Raw genomic sequence first — 14,475 nt, forward strand, 5'->3', positions numbered from 1 at the left:
TTCTTCCTCAGAGCTGCATGAGGGTGTAATACATGGATGCACCAGCTATTGGGGAGGTGATGGGTCACAGGAAGATGAAAGAAATTTTTAGGAAGTCCAAATAGTTGTTTGCCCCCTCTGCCTGCCCTTGTCCTGAAAACTCAAGTGCTAATTCTCTCAACCCTCACAGGAAATCCAAAGTGTATTCTCTGGAAAAAATGAAAGCAGACACAGCAAGCCTAGAAGGCAACAATGGTAAGCAGGGAAAGGCTACATAGGATCCCGCAGACTGATGTCCTCTGTGGGGTTTTCACCTGTCTCCTGCACTGTGGCCCCCCAAATGAAAAGGGTGGTACATTCTTTCCAAAGAACTGGAGACAGATTCCTAGAAAACGACCAAGATTTCCCTCCTCCACAAAAACAATCAAATCCATAAAACACCTGGAGGATAAAGTCACGAAAGTGTGTCAGCAGGCAGGAGCTAAAGGGACTGGAAGATAAATTCAAGGAGAAAAAAAATGTTTAAAAGATAAAGTTAGAAAATAAATCCAGGTGGCCTGGGATTAGAGAAATAGGAATTCCATAAGGGGAAAATGAAGCGAAATGAATAAAAAGAAAGTAATACTAGAAACTTATCTAGGACTAGAAATGAGTTTCCAAGTTGAAAATGAGTAATAAAAACCCTCCTACTCAGTCACATCACTACGGACTATCAGGAGGAGAAAGGAGGATATTAAACTATTCCCCGGGAAAGCAGGTTTACAAAGCTCCTATAAGAACTAAAATCCAGATGCCCTTGGATTGCTCAGGAGTCAATACTGAAAAGTAGAAGAGCAGGACCATCAAAACTCAGAAGCCAACTTCTTACCAGTTTGGAACTTCAAGCAAAGTGTGTGTGTTGGGGGGGGAGATAAAAATAGTGTCCCACACAGAAGGACCTGAATGCATTTGCCTGCCCTGTGTCTTCTCCAGGGAAACTATTAGACAAGATGTTACACTGAAACAAAGGAACAAAGCATACAAGCAGAAGCCAAGGAGATCCCAAAGTCGGAGAACTCCAGATAAAAAGACAATAAAGGCAATTCCCAAGACACTCAGAGAGTCCTTCTCGACCTTGGCTGCACTTCACAGCTGCCTTGGGTGCTTTGAAAACCCTCCAGTCCGGGGCACACTGTAGCTGGATCTCTGGGGATGTGACCTAGGCATGGACAAGGTTTTTTATTATTATTAAGAAATTTTTTATTCATTTTTATATACCAATCATAGATCCCCCTCTTCTCTCTTCATGCCCCTCCAGCCTTCCCCCTCAACCCACCCCCCATTCCTTCCTCTAAGAAGGTAAGGCCTCCCATGGGGAGTCAGCAGAGCCTGGTACTTTAGTAGAAGCAGGTCCAAGCCCCTCCCACTGCCTCAAGACTGTAGGAGGTGTCCCACCATAGGTAGTGGGCTCCAAAAAGCCAGCTCATGCACGGTATGGACAAGTTTTGAAGTTTCCCAGATCAGTTCACTGGACAGAGGAATCTCTGACCCGCTGTGCTAAAGGAAAGTTCCAGAACAACCCCTACACTGTGGACTAGAAAAACAAGCTGCATTCAGAGCAGCAGCGAGGTGGCATCTGAATGGGGAAGACAGAACCGAGGAGCTAGCTGACAGTCATAAAATGGAAAATGTGTGGAACCTTTAGCCAAGAAGTATTGAGTGGGACATCTGGAAAGGCTAAAGACCGTTTCCTTTGAACATTTGATGAAGAAAATGCAAAAATAGAATCTTCTCAAATGTTTACAAGTTGCAAAAGACAGACAGTGCAACCAGATTATACTAACTAACTGGCTGGGCAAGGAAAAGGCACTCGGATAGGTCATAGAAATGGGAAGCCCAAAACACTGGTAATACTGAAAGAATGAAAAGAAGAAATGAGTTGGCAAGGTTTGAAAGTCATCAAGAGATAGTAATATATGCATGTTAATGGATATTGCCAAAAACCAAAAGGGTACAAAATGGTCTCCCAGAGATATTTCCACTCCATTCCCTAGAATATGTTCATATCACCACCTAAGACAAGAGGAACAGCAAGATGGGAGGCTAGTCTCAATCAGCTAGGTAGACCCAATGGAATTCCAAGGGTTTGCATGACAAAAAGGCAAGAGGTCAGAGCAGGGCAGAGGGAGAAGAAGGGACCCAGCTGGTGAGGCATGGGACAGGCAGCCTGGAGTGACGGAGGCTGCAGAAGGCAAGGCACCGATGCCCACAGTCTCCACAGAAGGAACCAATCCTGTCAGTTTTAGTGTCTTCAGACTCATCTTGGACTTCTGGCCCCCAGAAATGTTAAAAAAATAATTGAGTTCACTTACATCAAGACACCCTCAGTGTAGGTCCTTCTCAACCTTGGCTGCCCTTCACAGCTACCCACTGTTAGTCTACAGTGATTCTTTGTTGTTGAATATTAGTTGAAGATGTGTTACATTTACTTACGCTGTGGAATATTTATTTAATGATGCAAAGATGCCTTGCATTCTTTTATGTTATTTGTTTAGCTCTGTTACTTTGTCTATCAAAAACACCTGATTGGTCTACTAAAGAGCTGAATGGCCGATAACTAGGCAGAAGAGAGAGATAGGCAGGGCTTCTAGGCAGAGAGAATAAATAAAAGGAGAGAGACAAGGGACAAGTGAGAAAAGGAGAAGGAGAGGAGGACGCCAGGGGCCAGCCAGCCAGCAACACAGCCAGCCACTGAGTAAGAAAGAAAGGAAGACATAGAATACAGAAAGGTGAAAGCCCAGAGGCAAAAGGTAGATGGGATAATTTAAGTTAAGAAAAGCTGGCTAGAAATAGGCCAAGCTAAGGCCAGGCATTCATAAGTAAGAATAAGCCTCTGTGTATTTATTTGGGAGCTGGGTGGTGGGGCCCCAAAGAGCAAAGAAAAGAACCAACCAACAGCAGTTTGTTGCATCAACAGCAGAAAATACAAGGACTTTGGGGTGTTTGGGTGCAAACAGGACAAAACAGAATAGAGAGAGTGCAGACATAGGATCATGTAACGTTTTAAAGGAGTGAACATGTGATCCATGGATAAAAATTGCAAACAAACAACTCATGTGGAGTGTGGAGAGCAGAGTGAGTAAATAACCCCAGGGCAGCTTCTCTCCAACAAGAACATGCACATGAATCAGCCAGGGGCAGTAGTCAACAGCAAGTTCCGACTCAGAAGGTCTGGAGTGGGGCTTGAGATCTATCTGCATCTCTGCATGTTCCCAGATGACCAATACTGTGCGTCCAAGGATCACACATGAAGTAGCAAACATCAAGATCAGTCCTCCGAGACCTTAGGGGCTGGTGAGGGAACATCTAAAGAGATAGAAGAAGCACAGAGCAGGGGTGTGGTAGGGAGAGAGGTGGGCAGGGGTGTGGAGAGGAGAGAGAGCATTGCACCTAAGCTAAGGCATTTTGGCTTTATCATTGGAGATACTGGAAGCCACTAAGGGACTTTAAGGAATAAAAGATTGGGCTGTGATTTTAGTGGCACAAACATTACAGGAGCAAGCCAGTCTTTGATTGGATTTAGGTCCCTCTCTACAAAATGAAATCCATACTAGGCACCACTATTGGGCCAAGAACCTATGGCTAAACAGTTCATGGGTATAGAGGAGAAACCACTACCATTATGCTGCTAAACTGACACAGTAGTAAACTGATTGCTAATGATGTATTATACCCATCAATCAATGCATCTCTCAAACCCCACTGAAGAAGCTTCTATCTGCAATAGGTAGTGATTAGCACAGAGACCCCCAACTAGCCAAGGTACAGAAAATAAGAGACAATAGAAAGCTCAGCCCTAAATGAAACATCTATACCACACCCCTCCTCCCAAGGCTCAGGGATCATTGTGGACCAGAGAATAGAAAGAGTGTAAGAGTTGGCAGTGGATAACCATAAGGAAGTTGTCTTCTGGATAAAGCAAAGAAGCTGTACAGATGGACTCACAAGATGTGTGCAAACTCAAGCCAAACCAAACACCTTAATGGAAAAGGGAGTTGGCAGGAAGGTCCACACATAGCTAAGGAGGTATTGGCAATTAATAGTCTCTGGGAGAGGGAGAGGCAGTTTTCTCTAAGATTATAGCCCCTTGTAAGTTGACCATGCTCTAGTAGAAGGCCATACATCCAAGAATATTTGGGCTGTACAAACAGGCCTTGATAAGTTAACAAAAAAGACACAATGTTGGGTGGGTAGGAAAGGGTAGGGATGGATCTGAGAAAAGCTGAATAGTAAGTATGACAAAGCATATTGTATGGAAATGAAACTCTCAAGGAATATACACACCTTATTCATTGCAGAAGAGGGCAAACAAGCAAGGACTGTAGCTGAGGATATCCATTGCTAATAGCTCAGAAAGAAAGGATTTCTGCCCCACCTTAACCCCAACACACACATACTTACTGGAGAGAGTGACACCATCTAAGTCTAAGCAAATTCTTCAGATGTCTTCTGTCTGGAGTCCTAAACCTCAAAGAGCTTTATTCTAACACACAAAGGAATTTTCCTACAGCCTTTTTCATCCATATAATTACACAGTATTTATAAAATCCCTATCTCCCAATGGTGGCTGTATGTTCAAATTAGAAATGTGTGTAAGGACCTATGGGAAGCTAACTCATGCCTGGCACTGAGAATTTCCTTTATTAACCCAGGCATTTTGGAAGCAGCTTTTTCCACCTATGCAGGGTACCTCTGGTCAATATATAAATTATCTTATGGAGGGTTATAAGACCCCATCCTTAGTGGAGGAGCTATTGGCAATTGATGCCTGGTAGGGAAGAGAGTCACGAGTCATGTTTCCCGAGGAGTGGGACCTCTGGTAGATGACCTACTCCCAAATGTATGGGCGGCACTTATTAAACTCAACTGGGCAATGTGCAGAGAGTGGGAGACTGCAGCACTCAGTCCTTTGACGTCTTCATCAAGGCCCTCCCCTCTATGTGGATCTATATGGAAGAGGAAAATTTTAAGAGCCAGAGATGGTGAATGACTCTCAGGAAACAGTGCCAAACAGACACTGATGTACACATGAATTCACAGGGACTGTGACAAGAATACACAAGACCTGTAAAGATTTCTCCCAGAACAGAGAAGGGGAAATGGGCACAAAGTCCCACCCCTAACCAAGAAACTATTTGCAAATACTATCTTCTGGGAAAGGAGTGTCGTTTGGTCTATCAACCACACTCCAGACCCAATCCCAGGAGCAGCAGTTCAATGCAGAAAAGACTCCATGGTTTTTGTTTGCTTTTTTTCTTATTTAGTTGTATTGTTTTTGTTATGTTTTGCTTTTGTCTTAATGGGTTTTTCATTTGTTTGTTTTGATTTGTGGGGTTTTGTGTTGTTATTTGTTTTCTTTTTCTTTTTTGGAGAGAGAAAGAACAGGAAATTGGGTGGGGAGGTAGGTGGAGAGAACCTGGGAGGCATTGGGGGAGGGGGAAGAATATCAAAATACATTATGTGAAAAAATTTTAGTAAAATTATAAATTAAAAAAAAAGAAAAAGAGGACATAAAATTGGGAGAGAGTTGTGTTGGTGGAGCCAGTAGGGACAACGGGGTAGATATGATCAAGAGACATTGAACACACACATGAGATAGTAGTTTTAAATGTAAGAGGAAAATTTTTCAGAAAAGTCGCTTTGAAGAGTGTAATAAAATTAGGAAACAGACAAAAATAATTTAAATCCTTTCAGTTCTCCATATACATGCAGATGGGAGTGGTATATCGCTCACATTCTGGACATTGACTAGGTATTCTCTTAACAGAATAAACGTTTTTCACAGAAGTGCAATGTACATATTTGACTTTCTTAAAGCATTAGAAACAGCTGCACAAAGCTTTCTCAGAATTCTATGCACATGGATTAGACAGAAGGAGAACAGCACATTACAGGTGAAAACTCAGTTAAGTATATCGAACGCTGACAACTTATTAATAGTGTGATGTCAAAAATCGAGTATCTCTTGCATGCAGCTCATGAGAAACCATCCTGGGGCTGATCCTGCTCCATATTTCCTATTGATAGCTCGAGGATGGTGCTACGTGTGCACTAATCAATCTGGAGAATATGCAGCTCTGGGAGACATGGCTGATGCGTTATAGACGACACTGTTAAAATTCAGGATGGTCTTGCACAGTCAAAGAAATGAGTTGAAATCGATAGAGCAAGCAGACACAGTCCTGCTGATGTTTCACATCACAGGACTCCAAAGCTCCCAACTAGAAAGCAAGACACACTGACAAGTAAACCCTAAGTGCTCCAATTTCCCCTGTCCTTGTTCCCTCACAGCCACAAGGCTATCCAGACATGCTTAGGACTTGCCCTCCACACATAATTTACGCCTGTGACCTGCGGTTTTTCCATTCTCCCCCTCAGGGTCCTGCAGTGAGGGGAGTGAGATGACGGATTTGGGGTGACACAATGATAGAGCTCACACTGAAGAGTGACAAGTGTAGATTATACAACATCAGAAACAGGGGAAAAAATATAAAACAGGATCCTTACAGGACAGGAAGCAAGAGTAATCTTTTTTCTAAGTGTGGCATCATATTTTCCCCCAGTGAGCAAGCAACAACCAAGGCTGGCCACTTTTCCCTTCCCATTTTCAAAGTCCCCCCACCACATCTGCTCTCACTCGTTGAATTCTTCATCATATGGCACCTAGACCACAGCCAGAGTCTTAGAGGTTTTTTGCTCTCAATTCTCTTGGATCTATCCTTCACACCATTGTCTGTGTGGTCCCAGGAAAATACAAGAGACCTTGAATCCTCCTTGTTCACAGCATTTTAGGCCCATCAGCCCCCACAGTTCTCTAACTTGACACACGAATGTCCTCAGTGGCTCTTCTACCAGGAACTTCACCAGCTTCCTGTTGGGGCCATTTCTAGGTGTCTCATTGTCTAGGTAATGGTTCTCACCTGTGGGCTGCAAACTCTTGGGGGGGGGGGCTGTTAAATGATCTTTTCAAAGGGGGCACTAAAGACCCTTGAAAATATCCAATATGTATAGTATGACCTATAACAGTAGCAAAGTTATCATTATGAAGTAGCAATGAAAATAATGTAATAATGTTATGGTTGGGGGTCACCACAACATGAGGAACTGGATTAAAGGGTCACAGCATTAGGAAGTTGAGAACCACTGGTGGAAAGGATGTAACTAGCATTTGGGGGCCAGAGATGCTACACAAACTAGACAATAACCTGCCCCACCCAGTTTGCCACTGATACCCCATTTGAGGAAAGCTCCTCAGGGCCCTGCTTACTTCCGGAGCCTTCTGGCTTATTTCTCCCTCGAATCTATGTAAGGAACACTCCCCAGCACCCGCTGTGCTCTTTCCTCGCCTGGACACCTTGTGCCAGTGAATTCGGACACCTGGAATAACTTTCTTCATTTTACTAACTCGTTTTTGTCAGCTTCAGCTCAGGTGTCCTCCACCAGGAAGAACCTCACACAGCCTGACTGACACGCTTCTTTCTCAGAAAGCAGTGGGGCTTTCTGATGGTGCTACACTCTGCGCTCAGTACTCAGCTTCCTAAGTATTGGTTTATCTCTCTTTATTGTGGTCATTTGATGTAGAGAATGAACTAGACCTTATATAGAAATCAATGTTTTGGTGAGGTGAAGGAATCAGTGTCAGCATACAATATACCCGATTGCCCAAGTTTACCTAGCCTCATTTACCATTGCCAAATCCTAGAGTCAACCTAAGTACCTGTCTGTGGATGAAAGATAAAGAAAATGTGGTAGAAATACTATAATAGATTATCTTTCACCATAAAGAACAAAATTGTGTCATTTTTAGGACACTGGGTTGAATGGGAAAATACAATGTCAAGTGAAATAAGTGAGCCTTAGTTAAACAAATGTCAAATGTATATTCTCACATGGAGAATCAAGATTAAAAAATATAAGCATGAAAATGGAAGGAATATTTGGGAAAAGGAAAAGGACCAGGAAGACTAGACGGAGGGGCCATGGGGTTAATGGGGGAAGGAGTTAATATGATAAAAGTTTATTGTATCCATACATAAAAATATTAAAATGAAACCCTATGGGGATATTTTATTTGTGCTGAAATGTGATTTTATTTGTATGTTAATAAATAAAGTTGCCTGGAGATCAGAGGTAAAAGCGAGCCATTAAGCAGAAGTCCGGTGGTGGTGGCATGTGCCCTTAATCCGATCACATGGCAGGCAGAGTCTCTGTGTGTCAAGGACACAGCCAAGTGTGGTGACCCAAACCTTTAATCCCAGTACCAACCATAGAGACCTGGAGGTCTGTATACACAGGCAGTGACTAGGAAGTCATGTGGTTGGGTTTGGAGCCAATGAGAAGGCAGAACAGAAAGGCAATAAAAGGACAAGTCACACAAGAAGAAGGTCTCTCTCTCTCTTGAGGGAAGCGAAGGCGGCGAGGTGGTCAGATAAGGTAGTTGTGGCTCTTGCTCTGATCTCTTTGATTTTAACTCTGTATTTGGCTCTGTTTCTTATTTACTAAGGCTGTTTAGAATTTCATCTATAAACCCCATTATTCTGTACAAGGTAAGAGATTGGAGGGGGTATATGTGGACAGCTGGGTAAGACAAAGAACTTTTCAGATACCCATGTTATGGTAACAAATACAAGTATTATTTTATACCTCAAGGGGCAGTTGGTGGGGGTGAGTTGGGGTTTCAGATCATTCTGTGCTGTACCCGTCACTTTGTGCCCTTAATCTTTGGTCTCTAAACATTTCTTCAAAAGGTGCCAGACAGTACCCCGCAGGAGTTTCCACTCACCCATACTGAGGACTGGGAAGCATGAGGAGCAGTTTGACAGGCAGTTCTCTTTCTCCGGTCTGTGTCCAGTCTGCTCAAGAACTCAGCAGTTTTGCTACCGGGAAAACAAAGAGGTGTTAGTGCTCCAAAAGACTAGAAGTAGCCCTGTTTACTGTGCCTTTGGACCCCAGCCTGGCTTTTCATGGGGTGGTGCCTAAAAATAACCTAGGGAGAACAAAAGGTGGGGGATCATGGTGCCGTAGGAAATCAAAGCTAAGTGCTTTTGCAAGACCGCATCCTGAAGAGCATATGTTTTAAAAATATAAAATTAGGTTTGTGAAATGTGAACCTGTTATTTCAGATTTTACACTTGGCATTATCGACGGAGATAAATCCTCCCCGTGACTTCACAGGATGGTGCTTAATTTCCTCTGTGTATATCTCGAGTTTGACAGCAGCCGTCAGTACAGACCTGTGGGACACTAATCCCAGACAACATCTCACTCCACTTCAGCTTTACATTAAGCCCTTAACCCTCCAGGGGTCTTTCTCTAGTCATCTCAACTCCCACAGAGCTCTGACTACTCACAGGACACACAGAGCCCATAGGCCAGCAGTTCTCTCCCATTTAGGGACTGTGAGTGCTTCAAGATTCTGAAACAGAAATAGACCTTCTATCCAGACACAGAAAGACATCCCCACAACACACACACACACACACACACACACACACACACACACACACACACACACACACACATCTCTGCATTTGATTCAAGGAAAGAGATGAATTTCCTTCTTTAGAGGTTCAAAGTGCCACTTGGACTGAGGAGATGACTCGATCAACAAAAGAGCTTGCTGTGCAAACACCGGGTGTTGAGATCAGACTCCCAGGAACCACATAAAAAGGTGGGCATGGTTGTCAGAATTCCTGGCCACTCCCCCATGACCGCTCATGTGCTGGCAGGATGCTTAGGCATCCCAGGGCCTTACGGCCTCTGTAACCTGTGTGCTGCATGACCACGTAACTTGAGCGCAGCGCATTCACATAATCTATGCGCATGCGTGGTGTAGCTACGCAAGCCCATATGCGCAAGTGCAGGGGGAATCTATAAAAGCGGGTTCCACATATTCCCTCCCCATCTTCCTGCACCATCTCTCCATAGGCCTAAGCACCCACTTCTGTTCCCTCTCCTTAATAAACTCTTATAGTGGGTTTTGTTGTGCCTCGTGACTTTTCTCGCAAGGTAAACAGCGCCACTTAATGAATAACATTGGTGACACCCACCTGTGGTGCTGGCAACTCAGAAACAGGAGACTCCCTGGGGCTTGCTGACCAGCCAATCTAGCCAAATCAGTGAGTTCCAGAGTCAATAAGAGGTTCCAGCTTAAAACATATAAGGTGATATATTGTTCGAAATTTAAAATGTTTTTTTAATAAAAATAAAAAATAAAAATAAATTAACAGGAGCCAAATATTGGAGTAAATGCTGAAAGACCAGAGAGACAAATGAACAAGCCACGGCCACATCTCCACCATTCCTCTGACTGAATTCCTCCGAGTCCTCAGCCAAAAGGGTCCCAGCCAAAAGAGCCTCTAGCTGAATGGGACGCTTCTGCCGAAAAGCCTTTAGTTCCTGTCTCCTCACGCCTTATATACCTTTCTCCGCTCAGCCATCACTTCCGGGAATTAAAGGCGTGTGTGCTTCCGGATTAAAGGTGTATGCCACCACTGCCTGGCTCTGAGTCAATCTCATATAGTCCAGGGTGGTGTTGAACTCACAGAGATTCAGACGGATCTCTTCCTCCCAAGTGCTAGGATTAAAGGTGTGTGCCACCACTGCCTGACCTCTATGTTTAATCTAGTGGCTTGTCCTGTTCTCTGATCTTCAAGTAAATTTTATTAGGGTCCACAATATATCACCACAGTGATAGCTGTGTGTGATGGCCCACGCCCTTAATCTCAGCACTCCTGAGGCAAAGACAGGAGGGCCTCTTTGAGTTGGAGGTCACCCTGGTCTACGCAGCAAGTTCCAGGCCTCCTAGGGCTACATAGTGAGACCCTGTGTCATTAATCAATTGATCAATTAAGGAAAAGAAGTAACAGAATAAAACACACAAAGTTGACCTCTGACCTCCACCTGCATGCATACATGCATCTACGTACACATGTTAACATGCACAATTGCATACATACAAGTGTGTATAGCACATACCCAAAGGTACACAATACTGCTGACTAGACATGTACTGGGCCTGTAATAGGGCCTCTGTTTTTTCCCCAGTCCAAATCCCCATTCAGTTTCTCTTCTCACCTATGCCAAGCACAGAACACTGGGATTACTTCCTAGTCCTTACTTCAGGTGCTGCTGCACTCTGCCTTACCGTAGACTAACTCGGTTTTTTTTTTTTTCCCTTCCCCTATGTAACCTCCAGAATTTTTACTTCCTACTCCACCTTTATAACCAAACACCTCAAAGAAGCCTGATTTATATTGCTCCAGACTCCTGTCGTCTGCTCCCATTTTCCTCCTCCTTTCCACTCTTTCCTCTGCTGATACCGAAACTAAGATTCAGGTCATCGAGTACCTAGGACATGGGCATCTCAGGAAGCACAAGGGTCTAATAGGAAGCAGGGGCACGCAGTTGGTGGGGAGGGGAGACAAGTCAAGGAATTAGAAACGAAACAGAGATACCCACATCATGGTGAATAGATTCTTGGGTAGAACGTGGCGTTTAAGCGAAGTTAGAAGCCCAGGCTGAGCAAGGAAGTGCAAACGAAGTACACAGCCCAAGAAGCACGAGACTTCGCCATGACAGCAAGCAGCCTGTCCACTAGCCCAGGATGAACCACCTTGCCCAGAATAGGCAGAGGCCAATGACATCGCATGGCCTGACTTTTTGAAATCAATAAATGTGAAATAGGAGAGCGTCCTATTTTGTAGAATGCACTTAACATTCTTACTGATGGGTATTTATGTGGCCCTAGGGAACATCAGAGTATATGGCATAAAAGGGTTAAACTACCAGCTTTATATTATGTTTAAATTATTACTGTAATTATGAAGTCATCCTCACTGAAAACTATAAACGATGAATGGTCCCCACCCCACCCCCAGTGGTTCTAGCGCTGTTGGGAGGGGGCAGTTCTACCTGATCTTTCCTTCCTTTAGCTAACACACAGACTCAGTTGCCTGTGGGTCCAGACAGGTAATGTATGTGAGTAAAGAAAACAGGGGATTCGACATAGCAGTAAGTGGTATCTGCCAACGGAGTCAAAGACAGGGAGAACACTGATCATGTTGGGGTGGGGGGCAGTGACAACTAGAAAATTATTTCCCATGCAAGGGGGTCAGTTGCTACTTAGCGGCAGACCAGCATTGCCAATGGGCAGCAAGCCAGCAATGGCAAATGGCCCAGGCTTTACTGTTGTAACCAAGATGCTGAAATTCTTAATGTGAAATAATTTGGCAATTAATTTAAAAAGTTTGAAAACTTTGCAGGCTTACCCTGCTGGCCCCGAGCAAACCATGAAACCAGCAAAACAAAACGAAGCCCTCTGCAAGCCAGATGTGGTCCCAAGGGCTCTTTGCCATGGCTGAATCATTGCTTCTGCCTGATCATGTTTGTGTTGTTGACAATACAGTTATTTCATAACTATAGGCTCTTTATCTTTAGGCTAAAAAATATAAGGAAGAAGGGCCGATATACTGCTTTATATGTGCCAGCTAAGAGACATCATACCATATATCATATTTATGCCAAATACTAAGGTGTATCATTTTTATTTACACTTACAGTTCTGTGTATTTGTGTTAATACACGAAAAGCAAACACTAGATATAAAGTAAAAAGGAAAACCACAGAAAATATTTATGACCAAAGAAAGATAATAAAAGGGTTATTGTGCAAAATGTATGAAGAACACTGGTAAATCAAATTTCAAAAAGACAAAGAGCCCAAGCTACGAGTGGGTAAGAGATAAAAATGTACACTTCACTGAAAAAGAAACGCAATTAATAACACAAATGGCAACAATGGTTTAGGGTTTTTATATATATATATATAATATCACGTGTGTCAAGCCCTGTTGAGAGACCCTTACTTCTACAACTTCGTGACAACCTTGCAAAGATTTTTATCATCTTCAGTTCACAGAGGCAACTAGCTCAAGGCCACACAATCAGCAAATATCAGAACCAGGACTCAGACCCAGACATCCCAACTGCAGAGGCCATACTTTCAGCCAGGACACTTGACTGTTCCTATGGAGGAATGCGCAGGTGCACAGATGCTCCATCTCAGTAACAACTGAGAACGGGAAAATTAAAACAAGACAACTACCACACAAGCCAAAAAATACTTTTTGCGTGTGGAAAATTGCCCCGTGCTAAGGAGAATATCTGGCAGAACTTCTCTTACAAATTGCTGATAGGAGAGCAAATTGGTCACCCGGGAAAGAAATTTGACAACACCCGGTGGAGCCGAAAACATGTGCAATGTCTAGATGTTTGACAATAAGGGGACTCTTGACAACTAAGGAGAACTGAGAAAGGACACAGAACCCAGCACCATTTGTAAGTATCCCAGACAAGGAAGGAAAAGAGAGGAGAAAGGGTAGGGGGGGACTGGAAGTAAGAAGGAAATGGGTTAATTTCCATCACGAATCCTTTGGAGTGGCTTTCCTATCTGAGAACTGATCTGATGTTCTCACCTTAACAGTTATCATGGAGTGATCCAGCTATACAAAGATGTGTTCTATGTTGAACATCTGCATCTGATTCTTGCAAAATAATGATGTAACCCACAAATTAACCACATCTCCCCCCAACTCAGTGAAAGACTCCTTCCCCTTTTCCAGGCACAGCTCCTTCCTCTGGTTGCTATATCACCCCTACACTGACAATTTATCAAGATACCCAATCACAAAATGCCCCTGCGTCCTTATGCCACCTTCTGTCATTTTAGACTCTTCCCCTAATTACCTAACCAAAGTTCAGATCCTATACTTGGCTCTTTCGGATGGTTTTCCCTCCTCATACTTCACTATTCTCTATAGCATTCATTTTGCTTTGCTTCAACAATAAACACAATTTGTTCACCTACAGGTGTGTCTCTAGTTAGAGGGGAAAGATACTTACCGCATCAGGACAGGATGACTACAGGGAAAAGATAGAGAATGATAGCATTGTGACAGTCCCTATAATATTTTGTTTCCCTTTAAAATGAACACAGCTTTAGTGGTTTATCAAATAGAGAAAAGGCACAGTCACTTTGGTTGCACTGAGAAGAGAAATTCCAAGCAAATTCCATCGTAGCTTCCTAGGACAATGGCTTTCCAAATGCCTGTCGGAAGACCCTACCCACATGGGACTGCAAACCTGAGACTCATCAATGGAGCATCTTAGGGACCGCTGGGCTCAGGCCTTAGACATTCCAGCATGTCTGCAATAGAATCTAGAAATCTGCATCTTAAAAGCACCCACCATGATCTTAAGAGCTACCACAGTCCTGCAGATGGATAGTTAATATACATAATTATCCTAGATCCATGATTTTGGCTTAAGAATAATTCATGTTATAGAACACATTTGGAAATAAAACATTGGTGTATCTTAGAAACTGTCGTAAGTGTCTCAAGTGTTAGCAGGACATTCTACCCTACTTTCCGACAGGTTCACAAACCTAACTTTGGTA

General features: G+C 43.4%; 1 protein-coding gene across 7 annotated transcripts in view; it reads right to left on the reverse strand.

Moving 5' to 3' along the window:
- Positions 1-14,475, reverse strand: part of Epsti1 (epithelial stromal interaction 1) — a 132,385-nt gene that overhangs the window by 33,896 nt on the left and 84,014 nt on the right. For all 7 annotated transcript variants that reach the window (XR_008216979.1, XM_052732682.1, XM_052732681.1 and 4 more), the window contains one exon: positions 8,801-8,894. Coding sequence is in view for 6 of the 7 variants with exons in the window: in XM_052732682.1 (XP_052588642.1) it covers positions 8,801-8,894 (94 nt within the window). In the remaining variant the exon portion in view is untranslated. The remainder of the gene's footprint in view (positions 1-8,800; positions 8,895-14,475) is intronic.

Source organism: Peromyscus californicus, unplaced genomic scaffold (genome assembly GCF_007827085.1).
Source record: "Peromyscus californicus insignis strain IS unplaced genomic scaffold, ASM782708v3 Scaffold_12__1_contigs__length_115047231, whole genome shotgun sequence".
NCBI classification, from domain to species: Eukaryota; Metazoa; Chordata; class Mammalia; order Rodentia; family Cricetidae; genus Peromyscus; species Peromyscus californicus.